The sequence below is a fragment of the Grampus griseus genome (genome assembly GCF_964374135.1).
Source record: "Grampus griseus genome assembly, chromosome: 1".
Classification (NCBI taxonomy): domain Eukaryota; kingdom Metazoa; phylum Chordata; class Mammalia; order Artiodactyla; family Delphinidae; genus Grampus; species Grampus griseus.
In genome coordinates, this window is record NC_139017.1 from 157,453,851 (window position 1) to 157,481,776 (window position 27,926).

General features: G+C 42.1%; 1 protein-coding gene across 4 annotated transcripts; it reads left to right on the top strand.

Moving 5' to 3' along the window:
- The first annotated feature begins 504 nt into the window (after positions 1 to 504).
- RNF19B (ring finger protein 19B) lies at positions 505 to 27,639 on the top strand. 4 transcript variants are annotated; one of them, XM_082671799.1, is made up of 10 exons: positions 505 to 1,238; positions 14,278 to 14,483; positions 16,029 to 16,173; positions 17,558 to 17,720; positions 18,172 to 18,286; positions 19,303 to 19,443; positions 20,413 to 20,620; positions 23,377 to 23,508; positions 24,520 to 25,012; positions 26,324 to 27,639. In XM_082671799.1, the coding sequence occupies exons 1-9, from the start codon at positions 607 to 609 to the stop codon at positions 24,974 to 24,976; spliced, it is 2,199 nt and encodes a 732-aa protein (XP_082527925.1). In that variant the 5' UTR covers positions 505 to 606; the 3' UTR covers positions 24,977 to 25,012; positions 26,324 to 27,639. The 4 variants fall into 4 exon arrangements, with proteins under 4 accessions (XP_082527925.1, XP_082527924.1, XP_082527926.1 ...); XM_082671798.1 differs by lacking the exon at positions 26,324 to 27,639 and having other exon boundaries at positions 24,520 to 25,317; XM_082671800.1 differs by lacking the exon at positions 26,324 to 27,639 and having other exon boundaries at positions 16,032 to 16,173; positions 24,520 to 25,317.
- The last annotated feature ends 287 nt before the right edge of the window (positions 27,640 to 27,926 follow it).

A 27,926-nucleotide genomic window follows, 5' to 3' on the forward strand; every position in this document is an offset into this window, starting at 1 on the left:
TGCCTCCACTTAACAGATGCTCAATGAATATACTCTTTATTAATTAAAGCTTAATAAACAACAACAAAAGAAGTGTTGGAAGGTGGACCAGCTTGGAGTCACCATCTGATTTACCCTTATCTGCTTTTTACAGATGGAGTAACTGAAGTATCATTTGCTGCAAGTGGCAATCGGCCCATCCTTGAGGAAAGGCAAACCGAAAACTCCACCTTATGGATGACGGGGGTCGGGGAGAAGGTATTGTAGCAGGAGGTCTAAAAAGCAGTTGGGTTACCGTCTCCTCAAGATGGAGGTCCTGGAATCACCTGACCCCCGAGGAGGCGGAGCTCCGCTCTAGCACGCCCAGCACGCCCCACCCCCGCTCGGCCCCGCCCAGCGCCCCCACCCGGGCGGGGCGGCGCGGGTTGTGAGGTGTCTTCGCGAGGCGCCTGCGCAGTGGGCAGCGGCGCGCGGGGCGGAGGCTTTATAACCACTTAGTCGCTGCCGTTCGGTTTCTATCTCTGGGAGGGCGGCTGAGGCGGCGGCGGTCGGGACGCCGACTGAGGAGCGCTGAGGCGTGAGCTGTGGCGGCGCTGGGCGCCCCTCGCTCCTCGGCCTCTGGGGGCCATGGGCTCCGAGAAAGACTCCGAGTCGCCGCGGTCTACATCCCTACACGCGGCTGCGCCCGACCCCAAGTGCCGCAGCGGCGGCCGGCGCCGGCGCCTCACCTTCCACAGCGTCTTCTCCGCCTCGGCCCGCGGTCGCCACGCCCGGGCCAAGCCGCAGGCCGAGCCGCCACCCCCGGCCGCGCCGCCGCCGCCCGCCCCGGCCCCTGCCGCGGCCCAGGCCCCGCCGCCTGAGGCGCTGCCCGCCGAGCCGGCCGCCGAGGCCGAGGCGGAGGCCGCGGCGACGGCGGGGCCCGGGTTAGACGATGAGGAGGCGGCGGAGGGCGGCGGCTCGGGCCCGGAGGAGGTGGAGTGTCCTCTGTGCCTGGTGCGGCTGCCGCCCGAGCGGGCCCCGCGCCTCCTCAGCTGTCCGCACCGCTCGTGCCGGGACTGCCTCCGCCACTACCTGCGCCTGGAGATCAGCGAGAGCCGGGTCCCCATCAGCTGCCCCGAGTGCAGCGAGCGACTGAACCCGCACGACATCCGCCTGCTGCTCGCCGACCCACCGCTCATGCACAAGTACGAGGAGTTCATGCTGCGCCGCTACCTGGCCTCGGACCCCGACTGTCGCTGGTGCCCGGCCCCGGACTGCGGGTGAGAGCGGGGGCGTGGCCCGGGGGCGGTGGCCGCGGCGGAGGGAACCTGGGGCCTGGGGCTGGTCACCGCGTGTGACCGGCCCCAGGGGCCGTCCTTTGCGCACTGTGTGTGTGTGTGTGTGTGTGTGTGTGTGTGTGTCCCAGCGTGGAGGGAGAGGTGAGGGATGACCAGGGGGAGGGAGGGCCAGGCGGCAACTGCGGAGAGCCGGTAACCGCTAACCATCCGCACGCCCAGAAGAGTAGGGTAAACGCACCCAACACCCCACCACTGCCCGAAGGCTTGAAGTGGGGGCTGAGCAGTCGGTGAGAAGGGAGCTGTCCATCAAGTCAGGAGGCAGGGAGAGGCCGTTTTTGGTCGGGTGAATGCCCCTCTGTCCAGAGGTAGGGGATATGTCTTAATGAGGATGGGGAGGGGATATCTGGCAAAGGATGGAATGAGAATATCATTCTGAGGGGGCAGCGCTTTGGAGGGGTGTGTCCATTTGGCTAGGGGCATACTTTGCAGCGTTTCAGGAGAAGGGGTGTTCTTTCTGCCCACCACGGCTGAAAGTTGGAATGCAGGTGACTGAAATGGCACTAACGGGAAAGGACAGCTCCCAGGCAGCGCTCTGGGGGCACACTGGGCATTGTGGTGTGTCTTCTGTGCCAAGCTATTGGGGGGCCCCCTGTGGTTCTTACACTGCTGTCTTGGGCAGGGTGCAGAGTGGACAGACCCTTTCTTTGTCCAGAGAAGCAACGGGGCACTGAAAAGGATGCCCAGAGGTTGACATGGTAGGAGAAAATGTGTTTCCCAGCTCCTCTGATCTTGAGTTCTTGACGATGCACCATGTATGCCGACTTTTTAAGGTCAGTGAGAAAATAGGCAGTAGATGCAGAGACATAATACTACCAGATTTCACTATCTGGAGCATTCAGTGGACACCGCCCCCGACCCCCACCCCCCACCCCCCACCCCCGACCCTTACCTTTTAAAATCTGATTGTGTGTTACTGTCAGTACATCCCATGAACGATTGCATGCAGCAAAGAGGGGCGTCAGACTGTGCCATTACCTGCTCTGCGACCTTGGACAGATCATTTTATTCTTGTGTGTCATGTTTTGAGGACAAAAAGATGCTAGGGACTCCTAGTAAAAAGCTGAGTGTTCGTTTCTTTCAGAGGAGTTAAGAAAGGCTCTTAATTGTAGCCTATATATCAAGGCTTTTAAGATTTCCATGATTCTGCTATTTGTCTCCTTCAAAAGAAGCCGACTTAGAGTATCTAGGGGAGTAAGATGAGTTATTCTATTTTTCTGTTCTGACAAACTTGTTTAGAGATGGATGTGTTATTTAAGCTCACTGAGTTGGGGTTTCTAAATTACTTTGAAGTGTTGTGGTCAAAGGTTGGGGCATTTAACTATGGTAGGTCACTTTCACTTTCAGTTAATAAGTATCAGAAAGAACCTTGTAGGCTCTTGGAAAAGTTTGCTTATATCTGGACATCTGGTGATCTTCCTAGCCTTAAGGGGTTAATTTACATGGTATTGAAGTTTTACAGACACTATTGATCTATTTTCTGAACCAAAGGAATATTTACTTAAGAGAACACTGCTTGGTTAACTTTGGAATAATATATTAACTCCTTTTTCAGATGTGAATTTCCTTGAATTTTAACTGAGAAATGTGGCATCACTCATTATATTTCTGGAAAAGTTCTCTTTTTGTTTTTATTTCTCTGAAATCAATCTCTGTCTTTGCTCACGTCAATAAAAATGAACAGGAATTAATTTACAATCTTGACGACAACTCTAAACCATTACTGATTTGGAAGTTATTAAAAAATTAGGCCATTTCTTATTTTAGCCAAGTATTGGATTACTACCATCCAGAGGTTTTTTTAAATTAGTTAAAAAACTAACAATTTTAATATAATCTTTAAATGTGTTATCTGTGGGTTTAAAGAAAGTGAAGTCTGGGGAAAGCAAGCAAGCTAGCATCTGAGTATCTATGTGTCAGGCATACATAATTTAATTTGATCCCTGCAACATTGTAAGATAGATTTGATCTTGTTTTACAGATAAGGAAACTGAAGTTTAAATGAATTGAGTGACTTGTTTAGGGTCATATAACTAGTGGGTGGTGGAATCAGGCTTGGAACACTGGTCTTAACTCCAACCAAGGCCAGTATTCTTTTCTCTCAAAGCATAAAAAGCTTTAAAAAAGCATAGGCTTATCAACATTATTGGGGATGCTACTGTTTGGGTCATTTCATCAAGTGTGGCCTAAGGACAATGTTGAGAGAGCCAAAAATGCTAGAATCTGGTTTCTCTTCTGATTCTTATTGTTAACAGCCTATTACCTACTTTATTTTTCTTACCTGAAATAGGCCTAATCCTTTCCTTACTTGAGAGGCCTAATTGATATTTTCAGAGTGTTTTGAGAATTCAGTTGAAGGTGTTAGATAAACAGGGAGATAAACAGGGAGTAACTTTAAATTTCTGTCACTTCCCAAATAGGTGGGGATATGGCCAGTGGTTTTGCCACCTCTTTTTAATGTCATGAGAAAAATAACTTGTTTCGTTTTAATCAAACTGTTCTATTCTTCTGGGTCAGGTAGAAATCATGGATGAGAACTAGAAGAGAAGCCTAAGACCCCAATTGTGTCTTCTCATACCTGACCATCTTTACTGCCTGCAGATTAAGTTTCTGCCAGCCAAATTTATCAAGTTCCTTTTTGCTCTCTGTGTGTATATGTGTGTATTTGGCAGGGTGAGGGGAGCATATAAGTGATCTGATCGTTAGTTTTACTGTGATCACTCACGATAATAAGAACACTATATGTTAAACGATTCATTATTTGTTTATAAGATATTTGTGGAACAGAGAAAAGAATCTTGAATTTTTCTTTTTTCATACTTAAATACAATTTTATTTTATTCATAAATAAGGGAACTGATTTCTATGGGAAAACATTCACATTATTATTAGTATTATTAAGTACAATATTACCAAGTGCAATTTTTTTTTTTTTTTGCTGTGCGAGACTGTGGGATCTTAGTTCCCAGACCAGGGATGGAACCCGGGCCCACGGCAGTGAAAGTGCCGAGTCTTAATCACTGGATTCCCAGGGAATTCCCACCAAGTGTAATCTTTAAAACATACTTTCAAATGAGATAAAATTAACTCAGAATACAGATAACTGACATTTTTATAGTCCTTTATAATCTTCAGACTGTAACTTCATTCAGAAATAATTTCATTTTAGTTTCATACAGGTAGATGGTGGTAAACTCATTTTATAAAAGAGAAGCCAGTTCAGAAAAGTTTAAGTGTGGGACCCAGTGTCTCACAGCTGATAAATGGTACAGTTGATATGCTACCCCTTAGAGTCTCTACTTAAGCACAAGGTCTTTTCAGAAACCTCCAAATCATGTAAACATGTAATGTTTTCCTCTCAAGTGCCCTGTTGCCTATCTTTAAACCCCTTCAGAATCTCTAGAAGACTGAGGGGTGAGCAAAAGAGACGACAGAATATTTCCTGGCATACAGGGGGCAGATCTTCTTTACAGAAGAACAGGAGATAAGGCTGTCTTGACCTAAATTCTTTGTGCAGGTCCACCACTCCAGCCTCTCATTGCTGCCTCTGTCTCCTGCAGAGACCCCCATCCCACCTGACCCCAGAAGGTAGTATCACTTATTGACCATCCTAGATAACTGGACTGGATTATCCCATAAGCAGGAAGCTTCTGTTTGTCTCGTAACACTTTTATGAGGGAAGAGCAAGCTCCCTGAACAAGACAGATTTCTCAATCAGTGAGGGAGGATTTTCACTTTCTGAAGCCTTCCTGAACCTCTTCTCTCTCTCTTTCTTTTAAAAAATATAATTAATTAATTTATTTTTTAAAGGTGGAGATGGGGAGCTTTTTTTTTTTTTTTTTTTTTTTTTTTGCGGTACGCGGGCCTCTCACTGTTGTGGCCTCTCCCGTTGCGGAGCACAGGCTCCGGACGCTCAGGCTTAGCAGCCATGGCTCACAGGCCCAGCTGCTCCACAGCATGTGGGATCCTCCCGGACCAGGGCATGAACCCGTGTCCCCTGCATCGGCAGGCGGACTCTCAACCACTGCGCCACCAGGGAGGCCCTAAAGGTGGAGATGGGGAGCTTTTAAAAACAATGTTTATTTATTTATTTATTTTGGATGCTCCAGGTCTTAGTTGCAGCACGCGGGATCTTCGTTGCAGCATGCAGGTTTCTTCGTTGCGACATGCAGACTTCTTAGTTGCGGCATGCAGACTCTCTTAGTTGCACCATGCGAACTCTTAGTTACGGCATGCATGCGGGATCTAGTTCCCCAACCAGGGATCGAACCCGGGCCCCCTGCATTGGGAGCATGGAGTCTTACCCACTGGGCCACCAGGGGAGTCCCCTGGACCTCTTCTTAATTTAGCTCTGTACCTTCATTTTCATAACTCTTTATTCCCCCTACAACGCCCCTCGCCATTTACATCATCCTACAGCCCAATATGTCTTTCTCATATTTGCCAGAGTACTCATTCTAAAGTGGAACATTTTATATCATTGCCCTGCTTAAAACTGCTCATACCTGACCTACAAGATGACTTCTTATGTCTTTAAGAACTTATTCTTTATATGATCTATCCTTATGATTTAAGACCCTTTATGGTCTCCAACCGTCTTTTGATCTTGTTTTCTATTTTTCACCAACATCAATATTTCCCAAGGTATAGGCATTACTATTGAAAAGAAAAATGTTTTATGATTGAATAAGCTTGGGAAATGTTGGATTGAACAAAATAAAGCAACTCTATTTCTGAGCTCCTTAGACCCTTTAAAAAATACTAATATACACTGTAAATCTTGTTAATGCTAATATGCAAATCTTCAGTCTGGTATAATTTCCGTAAACTGAGATCACCAGGAAACATGTTTTGTTTTGTTTCGTTTCGATGACATCTTTAAAGCATACCTGAAACTTTCCCTATTTGCAGTTCTCTAAACTCCTTTAATAGTTATTCTGTCCTGCCTTCTGTTACTGTCCTTATTTAACACTAAATCTTGTGCTCTGAGTAAATTGAGAGCTCCTCTAGACTAGGATATCTATATTCCAACTTTTTCTACAACTCTGAACAAAATCTTTCGATTAGGTCCCAGAAGAATGGGATGAATAGTTAAATTTTTGATACGGGGGATAAAGAATACAAACACCACACTTTTGAGAGGAGAAACAGATAAGAGGAGGGTGTGCAAGAAAGGACAGACAAGTAATCATTAAACAGACACTTTTCAAAATCATATGGTGTTGAAACTTAGGTGAGTATTGGGTATTACAAAAAGGACTTAGACATGGGCCTCTTGACAGGGAGTTTGGCCTGGTAGAGGAGACAGATAGGTAAGTAGGAAGATAATTATAAATGCAATGTAATATATACTAAAGAAAATACAAGTGTTCTTAGAAGATGGATGAAAGGTTTTGCATGATGGTGTCAATAAAGACTTCGTGGAGGAGGTGATATTTGATCAGGGCTTGAAGAATATGAGTAGAAATTTATACCAGACAAACAAAGATGAGGGTAGAGAAAAAGGTGTCTTAAACCAGAATGTTATGAGCAAATGCATGGAGGTATAAGAATTCAAGACTAAGTCTGGAGTCTCGTTTGGTTAGCCTCTGGATATACAATATGGGGAACATGATCTGGGAAGTGACTTGAGATCCATCTGAAAAGGTAGATTGGATTCAGATTTATAGGTCTATCTATGCCATGCAAAGAAGTGTAAGTTTGAAGGACTTTTTTCTTTTTTGTTGAAGGATTTTAAGCAAAAGAGTAACATCATGAAAGATAAACTTTTGGAACTGGAATTTGGATTGGAGTAGGGAATAAAGAGACTGCAGTCTCTTGGAGTTGTCTGGTCAAGAGATGACATGGGTTTGAACTAGCGCAGTAAAAAGGAAGATAGTAAGAGTATGGCTCACTGTGACAACTTGGCCCATGTTTTCCACCCTTATATATGCTCAGGGTCTGTTTGTAAATGGTTATATGGCCTGGAACGGTGAAGTACAGACATAATATAGGAACACATTCCTTTAACTCCCAGGGTTTGTTGGAGCATAATCAAATTCATACTATTGGGAATTTTTCCCCCAGGGCTGGAGTAAGGTAATGCTGTGGTCTGGCTTGTCACACATTATAATGTTTCTCAAGTTAGGAAATTAACAAAATTAATAAAAGTTGTATGAACTTAATGGGGGGAGGAAAGGATGCTTCTGTGTTCTTAGCATCATGCAATTTCCTACACCTTCCATTTAGCTTCTAATTAGCAGACCTGAATGCTCTGTTCAACTAAGAAAGCAGAGTAGGAGGCTCCCGTGTAGGACATGGAAGAGAGGGAACAAGATAGTCAAGGCAGTTTTGGTCTCAAGGATGAAGGGTTTTTCTTGACTGCCGGGGGTAGAAGATTGCCCTATTCAGAATTTAGGAGTTTGCTCCGAAAAGGGGCTTAAACAGAATTTTAGGATTAAGTTATAGTACTTGACATAAAGAAAGCCAATAGATACATCGATAAGTTTAAAAGATTGCTTTAGGGAAAAGTAATGGCCCAGGAGAAGAGCTAAATGACCTGGGGAAAGTAAAAAACCCAAACAGGAGAGGGTCTCTATCATTCATTCAACACAGGTATTTTAAGCATGAATCAGTGTGCTAGACCCTGGAGATTAAAAGATGGTTGATACTTTTCCTTCTCTAGTCTGGTTGGGGAAGCATACATATAAACAGATAATTACAATATAATGTATTAAGTATTGTAAAGTAATTATGCACAGACACAAAGTGGGCAACCAACTGCCTGGAGAGGTTAAGTGGATTTTATAGAGAGGATGACATTTGAGCTGGTTCTTAAATGGCTAAGTATTTGCCAGGACAAGAAGTAAGGAGAGGGCGTTTCGAGGCTGAAAGGAATAGAATATGCAAAGGCCAAGAAGTAGGACAAAACACGCTGTTTATCTATACCATAACTTTTGGGACAAGATCTCAAATGCAGTTTGTTTGTTTTTTTTAATATATTTATTTATTTATGGCTGTGTTGGGTCTTCGTTGCTGCACGCAGCTCTCTCCAGCTGCGGCGAGCAGGGGATACTCTGCTGCAGTGCATGGACTTCTCATTGCGATGGCTTCTCTTGTTGCGGAGCACGGCTCTAGGCATGCGGGCTTCAGTAGTTGTGGCGCGCAGGCTCAGTAGTTGTGGCACGCAGGCTCAGTTGCTCCATGGCATGTGGGATCTTCCCAGACCAGGGCTCAAACCCGTGTCCCCTGCACTGGCAGGCAGATTCTTAACCACTGCACCACCAGGGAAGTCCTCAACTGCAGTTTTAAAATATGTTTAGTTTTGGGTTTTTTTAATAGAAATTTATTTTTTATTATTTATTTATTTATTTTATTCATTTATTTTTGGCTGCATTGGGTCTTCGTTGCTGTGCACGGGCTTTCTCTAGTTGCGACGAGTGGGGGCTACTCTTTGTTGCGGTGCACAGGCTTCTCATTGCGGTGGCTTCTCTTGTTGTGGAGCACGGGCTCTAGGCGCGCGGGCTTCAGTAGTTGCGGCACTCGGGCTCAGTAGTTGTGGCACACGGGTTTAGTTGCTCTGCGGCATGTGGGATCTTCCCAGACCAGGGCTCAAACTCGTGTCCCCTGCATTGGCAGGCGGATTCTTAACCACTGCACCACCAGGGAAGTCCCAAAACATGTTTAGACTTAAAACATGTTTAGACTTAAAACATGTTTAGTTTTAAAACTCGAAGGCTGCAAGCACCTATACTACCATTTTAGGGATAGAATCTAAAGTTTGGAGATTTTAATTAGCTCAGTGTCATGCAGTATGAGTCAGGGGTAAGGAGCCCAGACCAGGCACCCAAAAACAGGAATGCCAAGTCTCGTGCCCTGAGTAATTCTGTGTCATGGTAATAGGTTGCTGGGGGTCTTGAGTATTTGGGGTTATTTTACTTCCTTGGAACCAAATTCCACACCCAAAATTGACATTGTCAATACTATCAAATGTTCTTTGAAAAAAAAGAAGTATCTGTTAATAAATATTTACTCCCACCATGTGAGGTAGGAATGGATCATGAAATGCTCAAGGCTTCCTGACTGGCAGTCTATCTAATATGTATTGTCAGAAGTTGACTTAATAATTTTCTGAGATCATCCAATACCTTTCTCATTTAACACAAAATAGCAAGCAAGTCACTTTCTTCAGGAGAAACGTTTTTTATCTTTAGTAGTTATTTTACAACTAGGTGGAATAAATTTGCTCAGAACTCCTACAGGGTATGAATCATTTGCATTCATACATTGACCTCTTCTCACTTTGCTCTTTCTGAGAAGAGTTTTAATACAGCCTGTATTATGTAACATAGATGATACCTTGTCATCGGTAATTTCAGTGTCATTCTCAAATCAGCTTGCAGAATCTATGATGAACCTGAGAACTTAAGTTGCTATCGTGAACATCTAATGCACAATCAAATAAGCAAACAAACCATAGAATAAATCTAAGAAAATGTTATTAGTCTTTTGTTTAAGCTGTTTGAGGTCTTTGACTATTGGAGTAGAACATGGAATAGGTGACAAAGCCCCGATGGCAACACCTAAGCCTGAACTCATTGACCTGTCTAAAATTTGTTTGAACTTTCACAACTGCTGTCCTCCATTCTTCATTTGTTTGTTTAAATTACTTTTTTTTGAAAAAAAGAGTTATTTTAAACAGGTGTCTACTTGTTAGTCTGTGCATTTAGTTGACATTTTTAGAATTAGTCAGAAAGGCTAACAGTTTGTAAATATATTTTTTTTTGTTTTTGTTTTTGTTTTTTTTTGCGGTACGCAGGCCTCTCACTGTTGTGGCCTCTCCCGTTGTGGAGCACAGACTCTGGACGCACAGGCCCAGTGGCCATGGCTCACGGGCCCAGCCGCTCCGTGGCATGTGGGATCTTCCCGGACCGGGGCACGAACCTGTGTCCCCTGCATCGGCAGGTGGACTCTCAACCACTGCGCCACCAGGGAAGCCCTGTAAATATATTGGATTGCTTGTAGGAAAGTAATTCTTGGTAAATAAACATGAATTATAAGAAGCAGTTGATACTGGTGCTGATAGATTCTGAATTGTCCATCTTTACTAAGAATATGTGTCAGAAGGGATTGGGGGGAGATATGGCCATATTCTATGTTAATTCATAAGATAGATGAGTGGTATTCTTCGATTCTGGAACCTGTCAAGAAAAGAGATTTCAAGGTATACATTCAAATTGGGGAAAATAATTTTTTGGAAAGATAAAATGAGCTTTCAATATAAGTTGATCACGAACCCATCTATGTTCATTGTCTCTCAGTCTGCCATCAGACCAGCTTCACTATGAAACTTAAAAATGAAAAAGTATTGAAATCATAAAACTCCTAAAAGAAAACATACGCAGAACACTCTTTGACATAAATCATAGCAATATTTTTTTGATCTGTCTCCTAAAGCAGAGGAAATAAAAGCAAAACTAAATGGGACCTAATTAAACTTAAATGCTTTTGCACAGCAAAGCAAACCATTGACAAAGCAAAGAGACAAACTACTGAATGAGGGAAAATATTTGCTAATGATACGACTGATAAGGGGTTAATATCCAGAATATATAAGCAGGGAGAGGGTGTGGAGAAAAGGGAACCCTCTTGCACTGTTGGTGGGAATGTAAATTGATACAACCACTACGGAGGACAGTATGGAGGTTCCTTAAAAAACTAAAAACAGGACTTCCCTGGTGGCACAGTGGTTAAGAGTCCGCCTGCCAACACAGGGGACACGGGTTCGAGTCCTGGTCCGGGAAGATCCCACATGCCGCGGAGCAACTAAGCCCATGTGCCACAACTACTGAGCCTGCACTCTAGAGCCCGTGAGCCACAACTGCTGAGCCCGCATGCTGCAACTACTGAAGCCCACGTGCTTCTCTGCAACAAGAGAAGCCACCGCAGTAAGCCCGCGCACTGCAACGAAGAGTAGCACCTGCTCGCCGCAACTAGAGAAAGCCCATACGCAGCAATGATGACCCAATGCAGCCAAAAAGAAAAAAACTAAAAACTAAAAATAGAACTACCATATGACCTAGTAATCCCACTACTGGGCATATACCCTGAGAAAACCATAATTCAAAAAGAGACATGTACCACAACGGTTCATTGCAGCACTGTTTACAATAGCCAGGACATGGAAGCAACCTAAGTGTCCATCGACAGATGAATGGATAAAGAAGGTGTGGCACATATATACAATGGAATATTATTACTCGGCCATAAAAAGAAACGAAACTGAGTTATTTGTAGTGAGGTGACTGTACCTAGAGTCTGTCATACAGAGTGAAGTAAGTCAGAAAGAGAAAAACAAATACCGTATGCTAACACATATATATGAAATCTAAAAAAAAAAATGGTTATGAAGAACCTAGGGGCAGGACAGAAATAAAGATGCAGACGTAGAGAATGGACTTGAGAACACAGGGAGGGAGAAGGGTAAGCTGGGACGAAGTGAGAGAGTGGCATGGACGTATATATACTACCAAATGTAAAATAGATAGCTAGTGGGAAGCAGCCACATAGCACAGGGAGATCAGCTGGGTGCTCTGTGACCACCTAGAGGGGTGGGATAGGAAGGGTGGGAGGGAGATGCAAGAGGGAAGAGATATGGGATATATGTATATGTATAGCTGATTCACTTTGTTATAAAGCAGAAACTAGCACACCATTGTAAAGCAATTATACTCCAATAAAGATGTTTTAAAAAATTAATTTTTAAAAAAGGTAATTAAAAAAAAAGAGAGAGAGAGACATGTACCACAACGGTTCATTGCAGCACTGTTTACGATAGCCAGGACATGGAAGCAACCTAAGTGTCCATCGACAGATGAATGGATAAAGAAGATGTGGCACATATATACAATGGAATATTACTCGGCCATAAAAAGAAACGAAACTGAGTTATTTGTAGTGAGGTGGATGTACCTAGAGTCTGTCATATAGAGTGAAGTAAGTCAGAAAGAGAAAAACAAATACTGTATGCTAACACATATATATGGAATCTCAAAAAAAATGGTTCTGATGAACCTAGGGGCAGGACAGGCAGAATAAAGATGCAGACGTACAGAATGGACTGGAGGACACGGGGAGGGGGAAGGGTAAGCTGGGATGAAGTGAAAGAGTAGCGATGACATATATACACTACCAAATGTAAAATAGATAGCTAGTGGGAAGCAGCTGCATAGCACAGGGAGATGAGCTCAGTGCTTTGTGACCACCTAGAGGGGTGAGATAGGGAGGGTGGGAGGGAGGCGCAAGAGGGAGGGGATATGGGGACATATATGTATAGCTGATTCACTTTGTTATACAGCAGAAACTAACACAACATTGTAAAGCAATTATACTACAATAAAGATGTTTAAAAAATTAAAAATAAAAAACAAAAACAAAATATATAAGCAGCTCATACAAATCAACATCAAAAAAATTTTTTAAATGATCCAATTGAAAAATGGGCAGAAGACCTGAATAGACATTTCTCCAAAGAAGACATACAGATGGCCAACAGGCACATGAAAAGATGCTCAACATCATTAATCATCAGAGAAATGCAAATTAAAACCACAGTGAGACATCACCTCACACCTATCAGAATGGCTATCATCAAAAAGTCCACAAGTAACAAATGTTGGCAAGGATGAGGAGAAAAGGGAGCCCTCGTACACCATTGGTGGCAATGTAAATTGGTACAGCCATTATGAAAAACAGTATAGAGGTTTCTCAAAAAATTAAAAATAGAACTACCCTATGACCCAGCAATTCCACTCTTGGGTATTTATCTGAAAAAAGAAAAAGAAGACCAACACAAATTCGAAAAGATACATGCACCCCAATGGCAGCATTATTTACAATTGCCAAGATATGGAAACAACCTTAAATGTCCATCAACAGATGAATGGATTAAAAAGATATGGTATATATACACAATGGAATACTACTCAGCCATAAAAAATATTTTTCCATTTGCAGCAACATGGATGAACCTGGAGGGTATTATGCTCAGTGAAATAAGTCAGACAGAGAAAAAAAAAATGATGATATCACTTATATGTGGAATCTAAAAAATAAAACAAGCTAGTGAATATAATAAAAAAGAAACAGACACACAGAAATAGAGAACAAATTAGCAGTTACCAGTGGGGCAAGGGAAGGAGTAAGGGACAGGATAGGGGTAGGAGATTAAGAGGTACAAACTACTATGTATAAAATAAATAAGTTACAAGGATATATAGTGCAACAGAGGGAATATAGCCAATATTTTATAACTATAAATGGAATATAACCATTAAAAATTGTGAATCACTGTGTTGTACACCTGAAACTTATATAATGTACATCAACTAAATTGCAATTTTAAAAAAGTATACTTGCTTTAGTTTTTGCTGTTGTACTTTATTTTACAAATGTTCTATCCTTTATAAACAAATTCTATTTTCTCTAAGTATATCAAATCATCAAAAGGAAATCGTTTTGTACCCTTATTTATGAAACTTACTGGGACAAACTGCTCCTAAAGCAGCTTAAACTATGACTCAATACATGCTAGAAATTCAGGCTGGACTTCCCTGGAAGTCCAATGGTTAAGACTCCACACTTCCACTGCAGGGGGCACAGGTTCGAACCCTGATCGGGGAACTAAGATCCTGCATGGCATGCAGTGTGGCCAAAAAAAAAAAAAAAAAAATCAGGCTAAGTATGATATTTTCCCCTACTTTTTCAGGAGATAAATGATATGAGTTTTTAGAATCTCAAGAAACAATTTACTTTCTCACACAGAATGTTTTAAAGTTTGTTAGGTGTGCTCGTGCATGTGTTATTTGTTATATGTGTGTTCTTTCCTCTGCATCGTATGAAGTGGTGGGGGTACCACACAGTGTTACCCCACTGGGACTGATGCATGTCTTAACTTACTTATATCTCTTCCTATTTCCTTACTCAGGTATGCTGTTATTGCCTATGGCTGTGCCAGCTGCCCAAAGCTGACCTGTGAGAGGGAAGGCTGCCAGACTGAGTTCTGTTACCACTGCAAGCAAATATGGCATCCAAATCAGACATGCGATATGGCCCGTCAGCAGAGGGCGCAGACATTGCGAGTTCGGACCAAGCACACTTCAGGTCTCAGTTATGGGCAAGAATCTGGACCAGGTATGAGTTGGCATTGTCTCATTTGTCTCTTTATTGATATTTCATAATGTGAGCCCAAAGCTGGGAGAGATTACCTTCCTGTATAACTCAAGGATTAGAGAGCAGAGACTATTTGTTTTTTGTTTGTTTTTATAAATTTATTTTTATTTATATTATTTATTTTTGGCTGCATTAGGTCTTCGTTGCTGCACTCGGGCTTTCTCTAGTTGCGGCGAGCGGGGGCTACTCTTCGTTGCGGTGCACGGCCTTCTCATTTCAGTGGCTTCTCTTGTTGTGGAGCACAGGCTCTAGGCACGTGGGCTTCAGTAGTTATGGCACACGGGCTCAGTAGTTGTGGCTTACGGGTTCTAGAGCGCAGGCTCAGTATTTGTGGTGCACAGGCTTAGTTGCTCCGCGGCATGTGGGATCTTCCCGTACCAGGGCTTGAACCTGTACCCCCTGCACTGGCAGGCGGATTCTTAACCACTGCGCCACCAGGGAAGTCCCAAGTGCAGAAACTATTTGGTAATATTTTCAACACTGTATTTGGTATGTAGCTTCTCTCTCTGACCATTTATAGGTTGTCCAACCCAGGTGAAATTGGAATAAAGCAAAACTGAATTCTGTACTTTCTACCTTCTTAGTAATGTGTCTCAGATTGGAGAGCAGTTGGGTCCTTTAGCTAGGGGCTTTTTCAGAACTTTCACTGTGAGCAGAAAGACGTTTAGTATTAAAACTACTGTTTTCCTACTAGCTTTAAATACATCACTGGTTTTGGAAGTAGGGTACAGATTTAAGGAAAGGAAATAATATTAGTATGGATTAATGATTAACCTTAAAAGGAGGAATATCACACATTCAGTTCCAACCTTGACATGTCAGAGTGAACCTCTTTTAAAATGTCAGTGGGTTTATTGCCTTTTTTAAGTGTGCTTTATTTCACTGATGTCATTTGAGAGAAGCTAGTAGGAAAGATTTTACCATTCACTTTTTCCTGGCACAGTATAATCTCCTAAATTCTCTTTGTAATAGGATAGTTCCTAGCTTGCTGTGAAAATTACCAGGTGTATGCTATATAGCATACTCAATTGTTTGTAGGTTTTGAATTTTAAAGTATCATGGGAAGGGACTGTGAATTATGTTAACAGCAAATCACAGTGATACTTGTACCTGAGAAATGAGTTTAAAGCCAAATGCAGGCTGCAGACTATTCTTCCTGTAGGACTGTGCTTTTAATTCTGCCAGCCTATTGGCTGCTGAAATTCCATTTTTCTTGGAACCATCTTTCTCTCTAGGGAAGTCTCCTTGCTCAGAGTGTGGCTCTAGTGCTGTGTAAGATGCCAGATTGGGGGATAGGCAGCTCAGTATGAGACAGGATCCATTTTATGAAATTTCCTGAGGTCTAGACATAGCCAGCCTTCCAGTGAAGTGGGTTGCACAATTTGGAATCCTCAGTCAAGAATTCTTGACTGCCTCTTCATTTCTTGTGCATACTCCTAGGAATAATAAAATCAAACGAGGTTTAACTAGGGATATTTTTCTACCCATTCTTTCTCCCCCACTTAGCAGATGACATCAAGCCATGCCCACGATGCAGTGCTTACATTATCAAGATGAATGATGGAAGCTGTAATCATATGACCTGTGCAGTGTGTGGCTGTGAATTCTGTTGGCTTTGTATGAAGGAGATCTCAGACTTGCATTACCTCAGGTGAGATGAGAAAGTGTCTGTTGTTTTTATAGTCTTGTTCTCTTACTGATGTAGGGAAAAGGATGTCAAAGAACCATCGTTGTCTGTCCTCTCATTACAGCATAAGGAAGCTTATGCTGTAAAAAAGTTCCTCTGAAACACCCTTCCAATCATGTTTTTCTCCAGCTCAGCAACTTCCAGTGACTGTTTTCCATTACCTTCCAGATATAGTTCAGTTTCCCTATCATGACTTTTAAGGTTTTCTGCAGTCTGGCCCCAATATACCTTTTTCCATTTTGCTTTCATAAATGCTATGTCCCAGATTATCTGTGTTTCTTCTGTGTTATCTTACCTCCATACTTCTTCATGTTCTTTCCTTCACCTGGAATGCTTTATAATCACCTCACCCCCCAGCAACCCCCTTTTATCTCAGCTGTTCAGTTCTTATTCAGCCTTCAATGGCCACTTTAAATGTCATTCCATCTCTGATGCCTTCCCCCAGTTTTTTCTGCCTCATTCTTCTTTACTGACATTCTTTAAATGTTCTATAAACGTCATCATGACTTTTAATTACTTCATTTACGTGTCTAATTTTGTTAAACTATATTAAGAGTCTTCAGGCCAGTATTACCTTTTTACAGTTCCTTGGATATAGTAGTCATTAAAATATTGTCCTGAAGGAGTTAATATTTACAAACTTAACATTCATCGTGTGGATGAAACATTTTCATTTCCAATTTAGCAAACATTTGATTACTTACAGTATACCAATTATTGGGGACACAGGGGTGCGTAAGACATGATCCCTACTTTCAAAATTACTTACTCTTATCTAGTAGAGAAGACAGTACAAAGGGAGTGGACAAAAGTGGTTGGACTCAGAAGGGCTGAGTGTAAAAGTAGCCAAACTCAGAGTATGAAACTGTCATAAAGGGTATGATGAAGTCTTTTTATATCCTATCCCAGGAAGATGGTTTGCAGTATCTACATATGCCAAGAAAACTATGCAAATCAGAGAGAGTTCATTAGCTGCAGGACACAGTATGTATGGATGAGATGTCAAGTGCATAGACTATGCAGGATCCCACGTAGTATCACTCAAAGAAGTAGGTTCGTTTTGGTGGGTTAGAGAGGACAGAGTGCAGCAGAAAAGAATGGAAAAGAGGTTTCGTTTCAAGTCTGGAGGCCTGCCTTTACGAAAAAAGAAAAAAAAAGTAAAGAGCCAGAACTCTAATAGTCTGGCCTTGTCCTTTGCTCCCCCTCATGTAATAAATTCATTTCTTGTAATCTCTTGTAACTGTTAATCACTCCTATAGAAAAGAATGCTCTTGCTCTTATCAAGCTCTCTGATGACAATAGCTGCATTTGTAATATTGACATTAACTTCAGCATGTTTCCTCTGTAGCCCCTCTGGCTGTACATTCTGGGGCAAGAAACCATGGAGCCGTAAGAAGAAAATTCTTTGGCAGCTGGGCACATTGATTGGTGCTCCGGTGGGGATATCCCTCATTGCTGGCATTGCCATTCCTGCCATGGTCATTGGCATTCCTGTTTATGTTGGCAGGAAGGTAAGATATGTTGAGTTCTGTGCATGTTCCATCTTCAGGTTTGTTGGTAAAGGTTTGAAGGAAATGGGGAGGAGCTTATGTTTCAGAGCTGCCTGAAAACCAGCTGGTTCTTAAATAAAACTAATTTTTTAAATGGATTTTTCATAAATTCCCAAGAGATCTGAAAGTTCTTATTAACATCCTGGGCCTGGTTTGTCTCAGTGACTTAAAGATAAAATGCTTACTTCACTCCCCTGAGTTACTTTGTCTCTTCTTATATTAACTTTTCCTGTATTAGTTTATATCGTCCTGGTCTGAGTTAGATTAAAATGTGAGAAAGATGTCTCTTTGACATGGGGGAATATGTTTTAATATAGATAACTTAAAAGAGAATATTCACTTATCCTTTTTCTCCCTAGCAAAAAGATTGATGTCCTAACCTGCTGACCTGAATTTTCTTTCTTATTCTTAGATTCATAGCAGGTATGAGGGAAGGAAAACCTCCAAACATAAGAGGAATTTGGCTATCACAGGAGGAGTGACTCTGTCGGTCATTGCATCCCCAGTTATTGCTGCAGTTAGTGTTGGTAAGAAGCTAGCCAGGACCATGACTCCTCCCCTTACACGACCCACTCCCATTAGCTTTCTGGCCTCGCAGTTTAGCCAGCCGGCCAGATGTTTCACCCTGGATGCTCCTACATTTTATGTCAGACCCACCTTGGGAGTTTATTAGGCACTGTTATTATTATCAGCCACACTAAAGTATCAGAGTTTGGGATCTTTCATTCGTAAGTTAGTGCCTAGAACTCCATCTGGCACATTAAAAAGATTGAATTAAAAAATATTACTTTAAGGCCTAGTTTTTCACCTTTTCTCTTCCTTCTTCATTTGCCACAGAACCCACAAAACAAAATTACTTTTGATTTGCTTAATGCCTCACAGTATTTTGGAAGGCATGAGGGTCTGTTTTAGAATAATAATAATATAATATTTTCTGAGACTCTCCATGTGCCAGGAGCAGGTCTGAGTGTTTTGCCTGTATTAATTTATTTAATCCTCACAGCAGCCCAGTTGTAACAGAAAGGTGCAGTAATTTGCCCAAGGTCACTTAGCTGGGACAGGAATTAAGGCAGTCTGACTTCAGAGTCTGGGCCTTTAACAACTAAGCCATTCTGCCTTCCACAGCAGCAAGATTTTGGAATTAACACTCTGGGGGGATCCTAAACCCTAGGAGTCACTTATTTAATGTTTGATTATTGATTGGTTCTTGGATTAGCACTTCAGCAGTGAATGGAAGGGGGAAAATGAAAGCAACATATATTTACTGTGCTGAGCACTGTATATACATTGATCATTGGCAACCCTAGGAAGATATGTCCAAGGTTATAACAGCTGGTAAATTGGAGACAGGATTCTAATCCAGGCCTTTCTGATTCCAAGTCCAGTCATCATTCTGTTGGACCAGTCTACCTCTTTAGCATAGCTATCTTCTGTCTTTCCTTGGCCCTTTATAAAGTGGTTTGTCTGTGTTCAGCCCTGGGAAGGAGAATTCAGGGCAGCTGCAACCTGATGGCCTGCTGACATGTTTCCTTATCTTCCCCAGGTATTGGTGTCCCTATTATGCTGGCTTATGTTTATGGGGTTGTGCCCATTTCTCTCTGTCGTGGAGGTGGCTGTGGAGTTAGTACGGCCAATGGAAAGGGAGTGAAAATTGAGTTTGATGAAGATGATGGCCCAATCACAGGTAAAAGGAGAATTTTAATTTCCCTTTGAATTTTTGGAACACAAGATAAAAGTCAGTAAAATTCAGCACATTTTACAGAGAGATTGACATTGGATTACATTGGCTAATGAGCTTTATAGGAGGTAAAGTATTTTTAGCTTTTCATTTCTTTTTTCCAGAGTTATTAGGTTAATTCCCCTGGTACTTGCCTCTGTGTGGCAAAGTACAAACTAGTAGGACTCCAAGGTACAAACTAGTAGGACTCCAAGTAACTCTAAGTATGCTGGTAATAGTAAATTACATAATTATAATTATAATAAAGTCTTATATCTGCATGGTACTTTATAATTTTCAGAAGACTTACACAGTTGTTATTTTCACTTGGCTTTTATAACAGCTCTGAAGAGAGAGGGCCAGGGCTGTTATTATCCCCAATTAAAGGGAACTTATTTAAGCCTTTGTCTCAACATCTGTTAAATGTGTTTAAGAGCTTCTGCAGAGCTGGAACTATAGCAAGTCTTCTGACTTATACTTTGATGTTGTTTTCACTTTACCATATTAACTAACCTGGGACACAGAGATCCCCAAAGGTCTTTCAAACTTCCTACTAGAGTCAGCACACGACCTAAGTGTATCTTGAAATTTTCATGTTTAATTAGATGACATCTATAGTGTAATGGAAAGAATAGGAGACTTAGAATCAGATTGTAGTTTTGTGTGACTAGCCACAGACAAGGCATTTAGTTCTAAGCTTTTGTTTCCTCACCTAAAATTGGGGCTATTAGTTCCTAGTTACTGGGAAGATTACATGTGAGCATATGTTAAAACACCGGATATGTGGTGGCTGCCTGTAGTAGCTATTCATTAAGTGAATAAATGAGTATTTTTCTACATGAATATTCTCTGCTCTGAAGAGTCATTGCAGGAAAATGCCAGACTCTGTTTTGATGCTGTGCTATCATTAATTGAGATGTTTGGTTCCATCCCCAGTGGCAGATGCCTGGCGAGCCCTCAAGAATCCCAGCATTGGGGAAAGTAGCATTGAAGGTCTAACTAGCGTATTGAGCACCAGTGGAAGCCCTACAGATGGACTCAGTGTTATGCAAGGTCCATACAGCGAAACAGCCAGCTTTGCAGCCCTCTCAGGGGGCACACTGAGTGGTGGCATTCTTTCCAGTGGCAAGGGAAAGTACAGCAGGTAAGCAATTTCTGACAGAACCAGTTGGAATTATAAGAAGTGACATATCATATTGAGCCATTTCTCTGTGCCAGGCATGTCTCGTATAGCATATCATTTTGATTTAATCATCAATGGTGTTTTTTTGTTTTGTTTTGTTTTAACTTTTACAATTAGAAAATAGGCTAGAAAGGTTAAGCAACTTAAAAGTTCTGTGTTTTTTCCCACTGCACCATAGTGGCTCCATATAAAGAATAATTTTTTTTTTTTTAAACACAATAATCCTGTGTTCCTGGCCAAATCTCTCTCTCTGTTTTTTTTTTTAATATTTATTTATTTATTTTGGCTGCGCCAGGTCTTAGCTGCAGCACACGGGATCTTTAGTTGCAGCATGTGAACTCTTAGTTGCGGCATGCGTGTGGGATCTAGTTCCCTGACCAGGGATCGAACCTGGGCCCCCTGCATTGGGAGCACAGAGTCTTAGCCACTGGACCACTAGGGAAGTCCCAATAAAGGATAATCTTGACTTCAGATCCTCCCTCTACTACGTTAGGCTGCCTCCATCAGGAAGGGGAAGCATGCATTTTTGTAGAATTCCCAAGACTGTGTCCTCCATTAGGCTTATCACTGGCTTTTAGTTGAACAGCATTTATACTATATCTTGTGGCTTATTGGTGCTGTTATTCTTAAAACCTTCCTAATTCTGATTCCCATTTGATAGATAAGGTAAATCAATTCTATAAACTTGTGTTGAGAATATGTAAAGCTTTATGACTAAAAAGGTTATGACTTGGTTGGTCGTTTTACCAGTTAGAAAAAACAGAACATATTCAGAGGAGCATAGCAGATGTTACATGAGAAGCAGTTATTTGAACGCACTGGAGAAGAGAGCCCTGGGGAGGGGTAAAGGTGGTACAAAACAAGGTAGGGAGGTAGGGGAGATGCTTGCCTTCAGATATCTGAAGGGCCTTGAACTGGAAAAAAGGATTAAGAGTTCTGCCTCATGCCAAGGGATAGATTAAGACGATTTGGCAGAAGCTAGAGGGAAACTAATTTTGTTTCATTATAGAGACTATAGGAAAAATCTATATAAAGTCCAAAGAAGGGATGGATTACGTCTATCCCTGGAAGTGTTTATAAAGTGAGACCAGAGGGCCATTTGGCTCTTAGAAGGAGTCAAGCAACAGATGGCAGATGGACTGGATCCCACACCTGAGTGCTTGTCAGTTACCTGGGAGCCTTTTCAAAATAGATGTCAGCACCCTATCCCAGAATTAATAAATTAAAATCTCCCAGATTCTCTCCTAATCTCCTAGGGATCTGTGTTTTGAAAAGGTTCCCCAGGTGATTTTAGCATAGCCATTGCACAGACTAGCATCTGCGAAACACCTAAGGTGATAGATGGCCTTTGTGAAAGGCCTCTTCCAATTCTAACTGTGATTCTATGGCAGAGCTGAAACTAGGACCCAGGTCTCTGACTCAATGTACTTTCCATTGCACTGCCTCATTTTCCTGAGCCATGGCACATTTTTGAAGGGCATCTAAGGCTGGAGCAGCAGAGCAAAGACTCAGGCAGCAGGATGGAGGTTGATTGAATGTGCAGCTGCAGGCTGCTGCTGACCTGTCTGCGTTTCATGACTCTGGTTGTCTCTTGTTAGGGGATCCTGCCCACACATGCTGGAGAATTCACTGTTGTGCTTTCTTAAAACCAACACCCCTGTAAATAAGCAGACATAATTGGAGACTGACTTGCTGAAACTGCAACTTAGGCAGTCCAGCTGTTCCAGTACTGTGAAAGCCTTTTATAGGAAGTGAATGAGTCAGATGGGTTTGACTGTGAAACCCATTATGAGGAAATACTTAAGTGTGCAACCAAATGATATTGGAGTCAAGAAAGGAAAAGCTATGGGTCCTCTGAGACACCATTGGGAAACTTTGCTGCTCTTGTCAGAGGTTGACTCTTATTATGTCCTTTAAGCTCGTAGGCTGGGGGTAATTTGATTGCTAAATGTTTAAGTTCCTAGTATGTGCAAGACATGGAGGGTAAAGCGTGAATGAGGTGTGGTCTCTCCTTTTTTGGAGCTCACAGATGACTGGGAAAGAGATGCATAAATTGATTTAATAAATAGGTAGGTGCTGTGGGAGCACTTAGCAGGAAGTGACTGGATTGATAGAAGAATGAAGGGAGATGATACTTTCTTTGTTGTTAAGGACTGAGTATGAGTTTGTCACATAGAGAAAGGAAACTTCCAGAGAGAGGGACTAGCATATGCAAAGTCATAGAGGTATAAAATGTGTATAGGTGCGTAAGGAAAGAAAAAAATTCAGTGTGATTATGATTTAGGACCTATGGTGAGAGATGGAACTGGAGAGAGAGCTTGGAGGCAAATCAGTAGACCTTAAATGCCTGTTGGCAAGAGGGAGCCAAGAGAGGGCTGTTAGAGTGATCAGGTTTTTGTCCACATTGGCACTGATCTGGAAGTTGTTTGACTTGGACTTAGGGCTGCTGGAAAGAGAACCCAATTGCAGTTACCCACTCGGGAGCTGTTGAGGGCCTGAAGTTAAACAGTAGCAGTGGGGATGGAAAGGAGGGGACGATTTCAGTAGATAAATTTAAGAGAGAAGATGTGTGGGCATCTGTTTGAGCTATTTGACATTTGGAGAAGATCAGATCAACTCAATTTGCAAGAGAATAATGGAAGAGGTATGTGCCAGGAAGCAGACTGTCTCGGAATACCCAGGTCTCGCATTAACTTAAACGTCCCCTCTTTACACAGGTTAGAAGTCCAAGCCGATGTCCAAAAGGAAATTTTCCCCAAAGACACAGCCAGTCTTGGTGCAATTAGTGACAACGCAAGCACTCGTGCTATGGCCGGTTCCATAATCAGTTCCTACAACCCACAGGACAGGTATGTGAACAGTCAGAAGCCTAGGAGAGGTTGCATTTTTTTGGTTGGGTTTTGGCCTTAGAAGCTCAATGCCTCATGTTAGGGCTCTGTGTACCATCTAGTGTGATACATAGTGTGTATACCCTGTAAATTCATTGAGCAAGTTCTTGGTATGGGAGTATTTGGCATCTCTTGATTGATTTTTCTTGTTAGCACTTGATTTTTAGAGGTTCTTTCTTCCTTTTCTATTTCCTTTTCTTTTCTTGGCTATTGCAACAGTGTAATTACTCACATGGAACTGAAGAGCTAGATTGGTGTCCATTGATGTATGTATGTAGCTCTATGGTTTCTGCTCTCATGTTGCTCTTTGCTTGATGTGGCTTCTGTAGCCTATTTCTCTTTATATTTGAGAAGCTAGTGTATCTGGTATGGTGTGACTGCAGCACTCCCTACTGGAGAGATTCTGGTTTCTTCTAATTGTGGCAGAGAAGTAAAAAGCTGTGACTCTTCTTTCACTTTCATATTTTGAGTTAGATAGTGTGAGGCTCCGAACCTTAGTTGAATTTTGGAAGCTCATTTTTAGTTGTTTAAAGAAATTGGCAGAATAACTAATAAGGACCTACTGTATAGCACAGGGAACTCTTCTCAATACTCTGTAATGACCTATATGGGAAAAGAATCTAAAAAAGAGTGGATATATGTATACATATGTATAACTGATTTCATTTTGCTGTACAGCAGAAACTACACAACATTGTAAATCAACTATAATCCAATGAAAGTTAAAATATAAAGAAATACAGAAATTGGCAGAGATGTTTGTGTGCGTATTTTAAATCAACAAAAAGATCTAATTGTTCTTCTCCATCTTATTTGAGTGTTAGGTTAAATTTTATTTTCTCTAAAAGTGAGCTCTATTCTACTATTTACCTATATTTTCGGACTTTCTAATCCTGAACCCACAAACTGCTTTTACCAACAGGTATAGCATGACCCATGCATGATTCAGCAAAGTGGATTTTGTCTCCACAGAGAATGCAACAATATGGAAATCCAAGTGGACATTGAAGCCAAACCAAGCCACTATCAGCTGGTGAGTGGAAGCAGCACGGAGGACTCACTCCATGTTCACTCACAGATGGTGGAGAATGAAGAAGAAGGTGGTGGTGGCGGTGGCAGCAATGAAGAGGATCCCCCCTGCAAACACCAAAGCTGTGAACAGAAAGACTGCCAGGCCAGCAGACCTTGGGACATCAGCCTGGCCCAGCCCGAGAGCATCCGCAGTGACCTGGAGAGCTCTGATACGCAGTCTGACGATGTGCCAGACATCACCTCGGATGAGTGTGGCTCCCCTCACTCCCAAGCCGCAGCCTGCCCCTCAACACCCAGAGCCCCAGGTGCACCGAGCCCAAGTGCCCATATGAACCTCTCTGCCCCAGCTGAGGGGACGACTGTCTTGAAGCCGGAAGATGCAGAAGCCAGAGTATGAAGTGGAATAAATGCTCCTGTTCTGAGAAGCACACTTGTAACTGCATCTTTTGGAATCTTTTGGGGGGGGGGCAGGGATTTACATATTGTATTTCAAAGATTTTCTGGTCACAGGTTTTCCCCAGGGAAATTCTGAGAAATTTGCAATTTCTTAACAGAGGAAACATGGAAACTTTGCCCTTGGTTCCACCCCCCATCCCCTTTGCCCCCCCCTTTTTTAGTTTTAATTTATTGGTTAAACTGATGGTGGCAATCTGTGAGGTGTGTCAAAGAGTGTACAGATGTATGTGTGTATATTGTATGTATGCTAACATATTACTGCAGGACACATTTTAATAAAGATTTCTGTCGTAATTCAACTCCTCTCATTTTCCTTGGCTTGGATAGTTCTCCAGAGCCAAGTGTTTGAAACAGACCACTACATCTTTAACAGTCTCTAGATCTAAGCTTTCCTAATCCCAGGGAAGAAGGATGGTATTCTAACCAGACTGCAGTGGAGTCATCTGTAAACCAATGACTCCTAGTATGACAGGAAGCAAAGCCAAGCTTGACTTGGACTGTGTAGTCAGACTGAAGAATTAGCTGAGTCAGCCAGACAGAGAAGCTGGAGATTAAAATGAGCCCTGTTTGCCCTCTAGAGGCAGCTGTGCAGTTTTCCTATTAAAGCTTTATTTACCCCTTTCTGCATTATAGTCACTATTAGAAACGTGCTTCAGAGGAGGGAAGGGGTATCAGTTCCAGTGGCTCTTCAGAAATCCCAGTGAATGTTGCATGGTTATAAGTTGGGGAACAGAGTATTCTTACTGGATAAAGAAATGTACCTATTCTGCATAATCACCAAGCAATATCCTAGGTGTTTGTTATGCTCCCGTGTATACATTCCCTGTTCCAAAAAACTCTCTAGTTTTGCCAATCTAGTTTAAGTAAGAGGGACTAAGGAATCTGACTAGGATTTGTAATGAAAGGAGAGAGGAGGCATGTCATCAAAATCACAACATATTTAATTTTATCTGATCTTATAATTTTGTCAGAATTGAGCTAAGTTAGTGCTACTTGGGGTTTTGGCTCTGTCTAGAATAATGGCCTTAGAAATCAAAGCTCATACATAGTATAGCAGAAAAATTAAAAGATTTATGAAACCTGATCTGAGATTCCAAATCTGGCAGTAATTTACTCTGTGACTGTGTGAGTCAGTTACTCTCTCATGCCGCTAATATCCCCAACTCTCAGACAGTATTTAAGGAGCTTCCAGTGCCAAACTTCTGTGTCACTTTAACCCTGGGCCCAGAGGAAGAATTGAAAACATCCTTTCCCTGAGGACCAGATGGCTTTCTGTTTCCTTTCACAGATGCACCTGCTCTTTGTCTTCCTGACCTGTGCTTTACTACGATGAGGATGATGAGTCTGGACAACAGCCATCTTGGAAGATTCTTATCTCTTGGGCACTGCAACCAGACTTAGCACGTTACTCTGCACCTGGGACAGGAGGTGCTGTTAGTGGACTTTGGGTCTCTAGAAGAATGACCAAGAGGGTGTCTTTGTGTGAAAAAGGGAAGATGTTGGGAAAAGGGGCAGACTGTATGGAAATCTCTGAAATGCAAATTATCAACTCAAGACTTGTATTTCTCTTGAAGAAGCATGAAGAGAGCAATTAACTTGGGTAAAATCAAGGAAGTCTTTTGGAGGGGCAGGAGTTTGCAGCCAAACCTGTATTTTTATGTAGGCTCCAGTTCTTACTGCTGCGAGAGTTGGGCTACGTACTCTGAGTGTGTTTACACTTAGCCAAAATGGGGATCATAATCCTAATTATGGAGTTGTAAAGATTAAGTGAGATGGCGTACTGAAAACGCTTTTGTTAAAGGCCCATATTTTTTTTTCTCCTGCAGGAATAAGAAGAAATAAGTTAAGGGAGATTATGGGTGCCATCTAAAAAAAGCCCAGAGCTCTAGACCAGAGGCTATGAAAAAACTAAGCTTATTCTAATCCCTTGCAACACGGTTGTATCTCCTAGACATTAGATGAAAAGGCCCGTCAGCACCACCTGGAGGAGAACATGAGTAATGCATGGGAAAAGTTGATTCTCAGTTTAGAAAATGGGGAAAGTTTAATTTCTTACTTGTACAGCGTTCATTCATTCTGAAATACCTACTACGTTTCAGGTACAGGATGCAGCAATAAGGAAAACACAAAATTCTTGTTCCTGTGAAAGTCACACTCTAGTGGGAAAAGACGATCAGATGTATAATCTGGATGAGGATAAGTGTGATGAAGAAAAGCAGGGAAAGTGGAAAAGAGAGCTGCTTTAGGTGGGTACTGTGGGCCTCTCTGATAAAGGTACATTTTACTAGAGTCTTGATGGAGTTAAAGGTACATTTTATTAGAGTCTTGATGGAGTGAGAAAGAACCATGTGGATTTCTAGGGCAAGAACATACCAGACATGAAAAATAAAGTATGAAGGTCCTTTGGTGGAGCATCCTTAGTCTGTTTAAACACACACACAGCATAGAGGCCTAAATGGCTAGAACAGAGTGGACCAAGGAGGAGAGTAGTAGATCAGGTTGAAGAGGTGGCTGAGGACAAGATTGTGTAGATTATCAAAACAACTCTGAAGACAATGACATTTTAGGTTACTCTGAGGCCAGGAAGAGAGGTAATCTTCAAAGCCAGACAGATGGGGTGTTGTGTTCAAATTTAAAAGTGGCTAAAACTGGGAGAAGACATGTCTGGTCACCAGTCCTACTTAGATGGGCCAATGGAAAGAAATTTGTGGAAGTGCTAAATGGGTACTTATTCATTCTGACCTCTTTCTAATGTACTGTCTTATACTCTAGAGGCTGGAAAGTTAAAACTACATGTCTCACACTTCCTTGAAACCAAGGTTGTAAATGTAATTTATTTTGCCAGATGCACAAACAAGGATATGGAAGGAGGAAGTGATTCAGGGGTCATC

Coding starts and splice junctions, on each gene's coding strand:
- RNF19B (XM_082671799.1), top strand. CDS start 607: ATGGGCTCCGAGAAAGACTCCGAGTCGCCGCGGTCTACATCCCTACAC. Junction 18,287..19,302: donor TATTGCTGCAGTTAGTGTTG/GTAAGAAGCTAG, acceptor TATCTTCCCCAG/GTATTGGTGTCCCTATTATG. Junction 20,621..23,376: donor GGCAAGGGAAAGTACAGCAG/GTAAGCAATTTC, acceptor CTCTTTACACAG/GTTAGAAGTCCAAGCCGATG.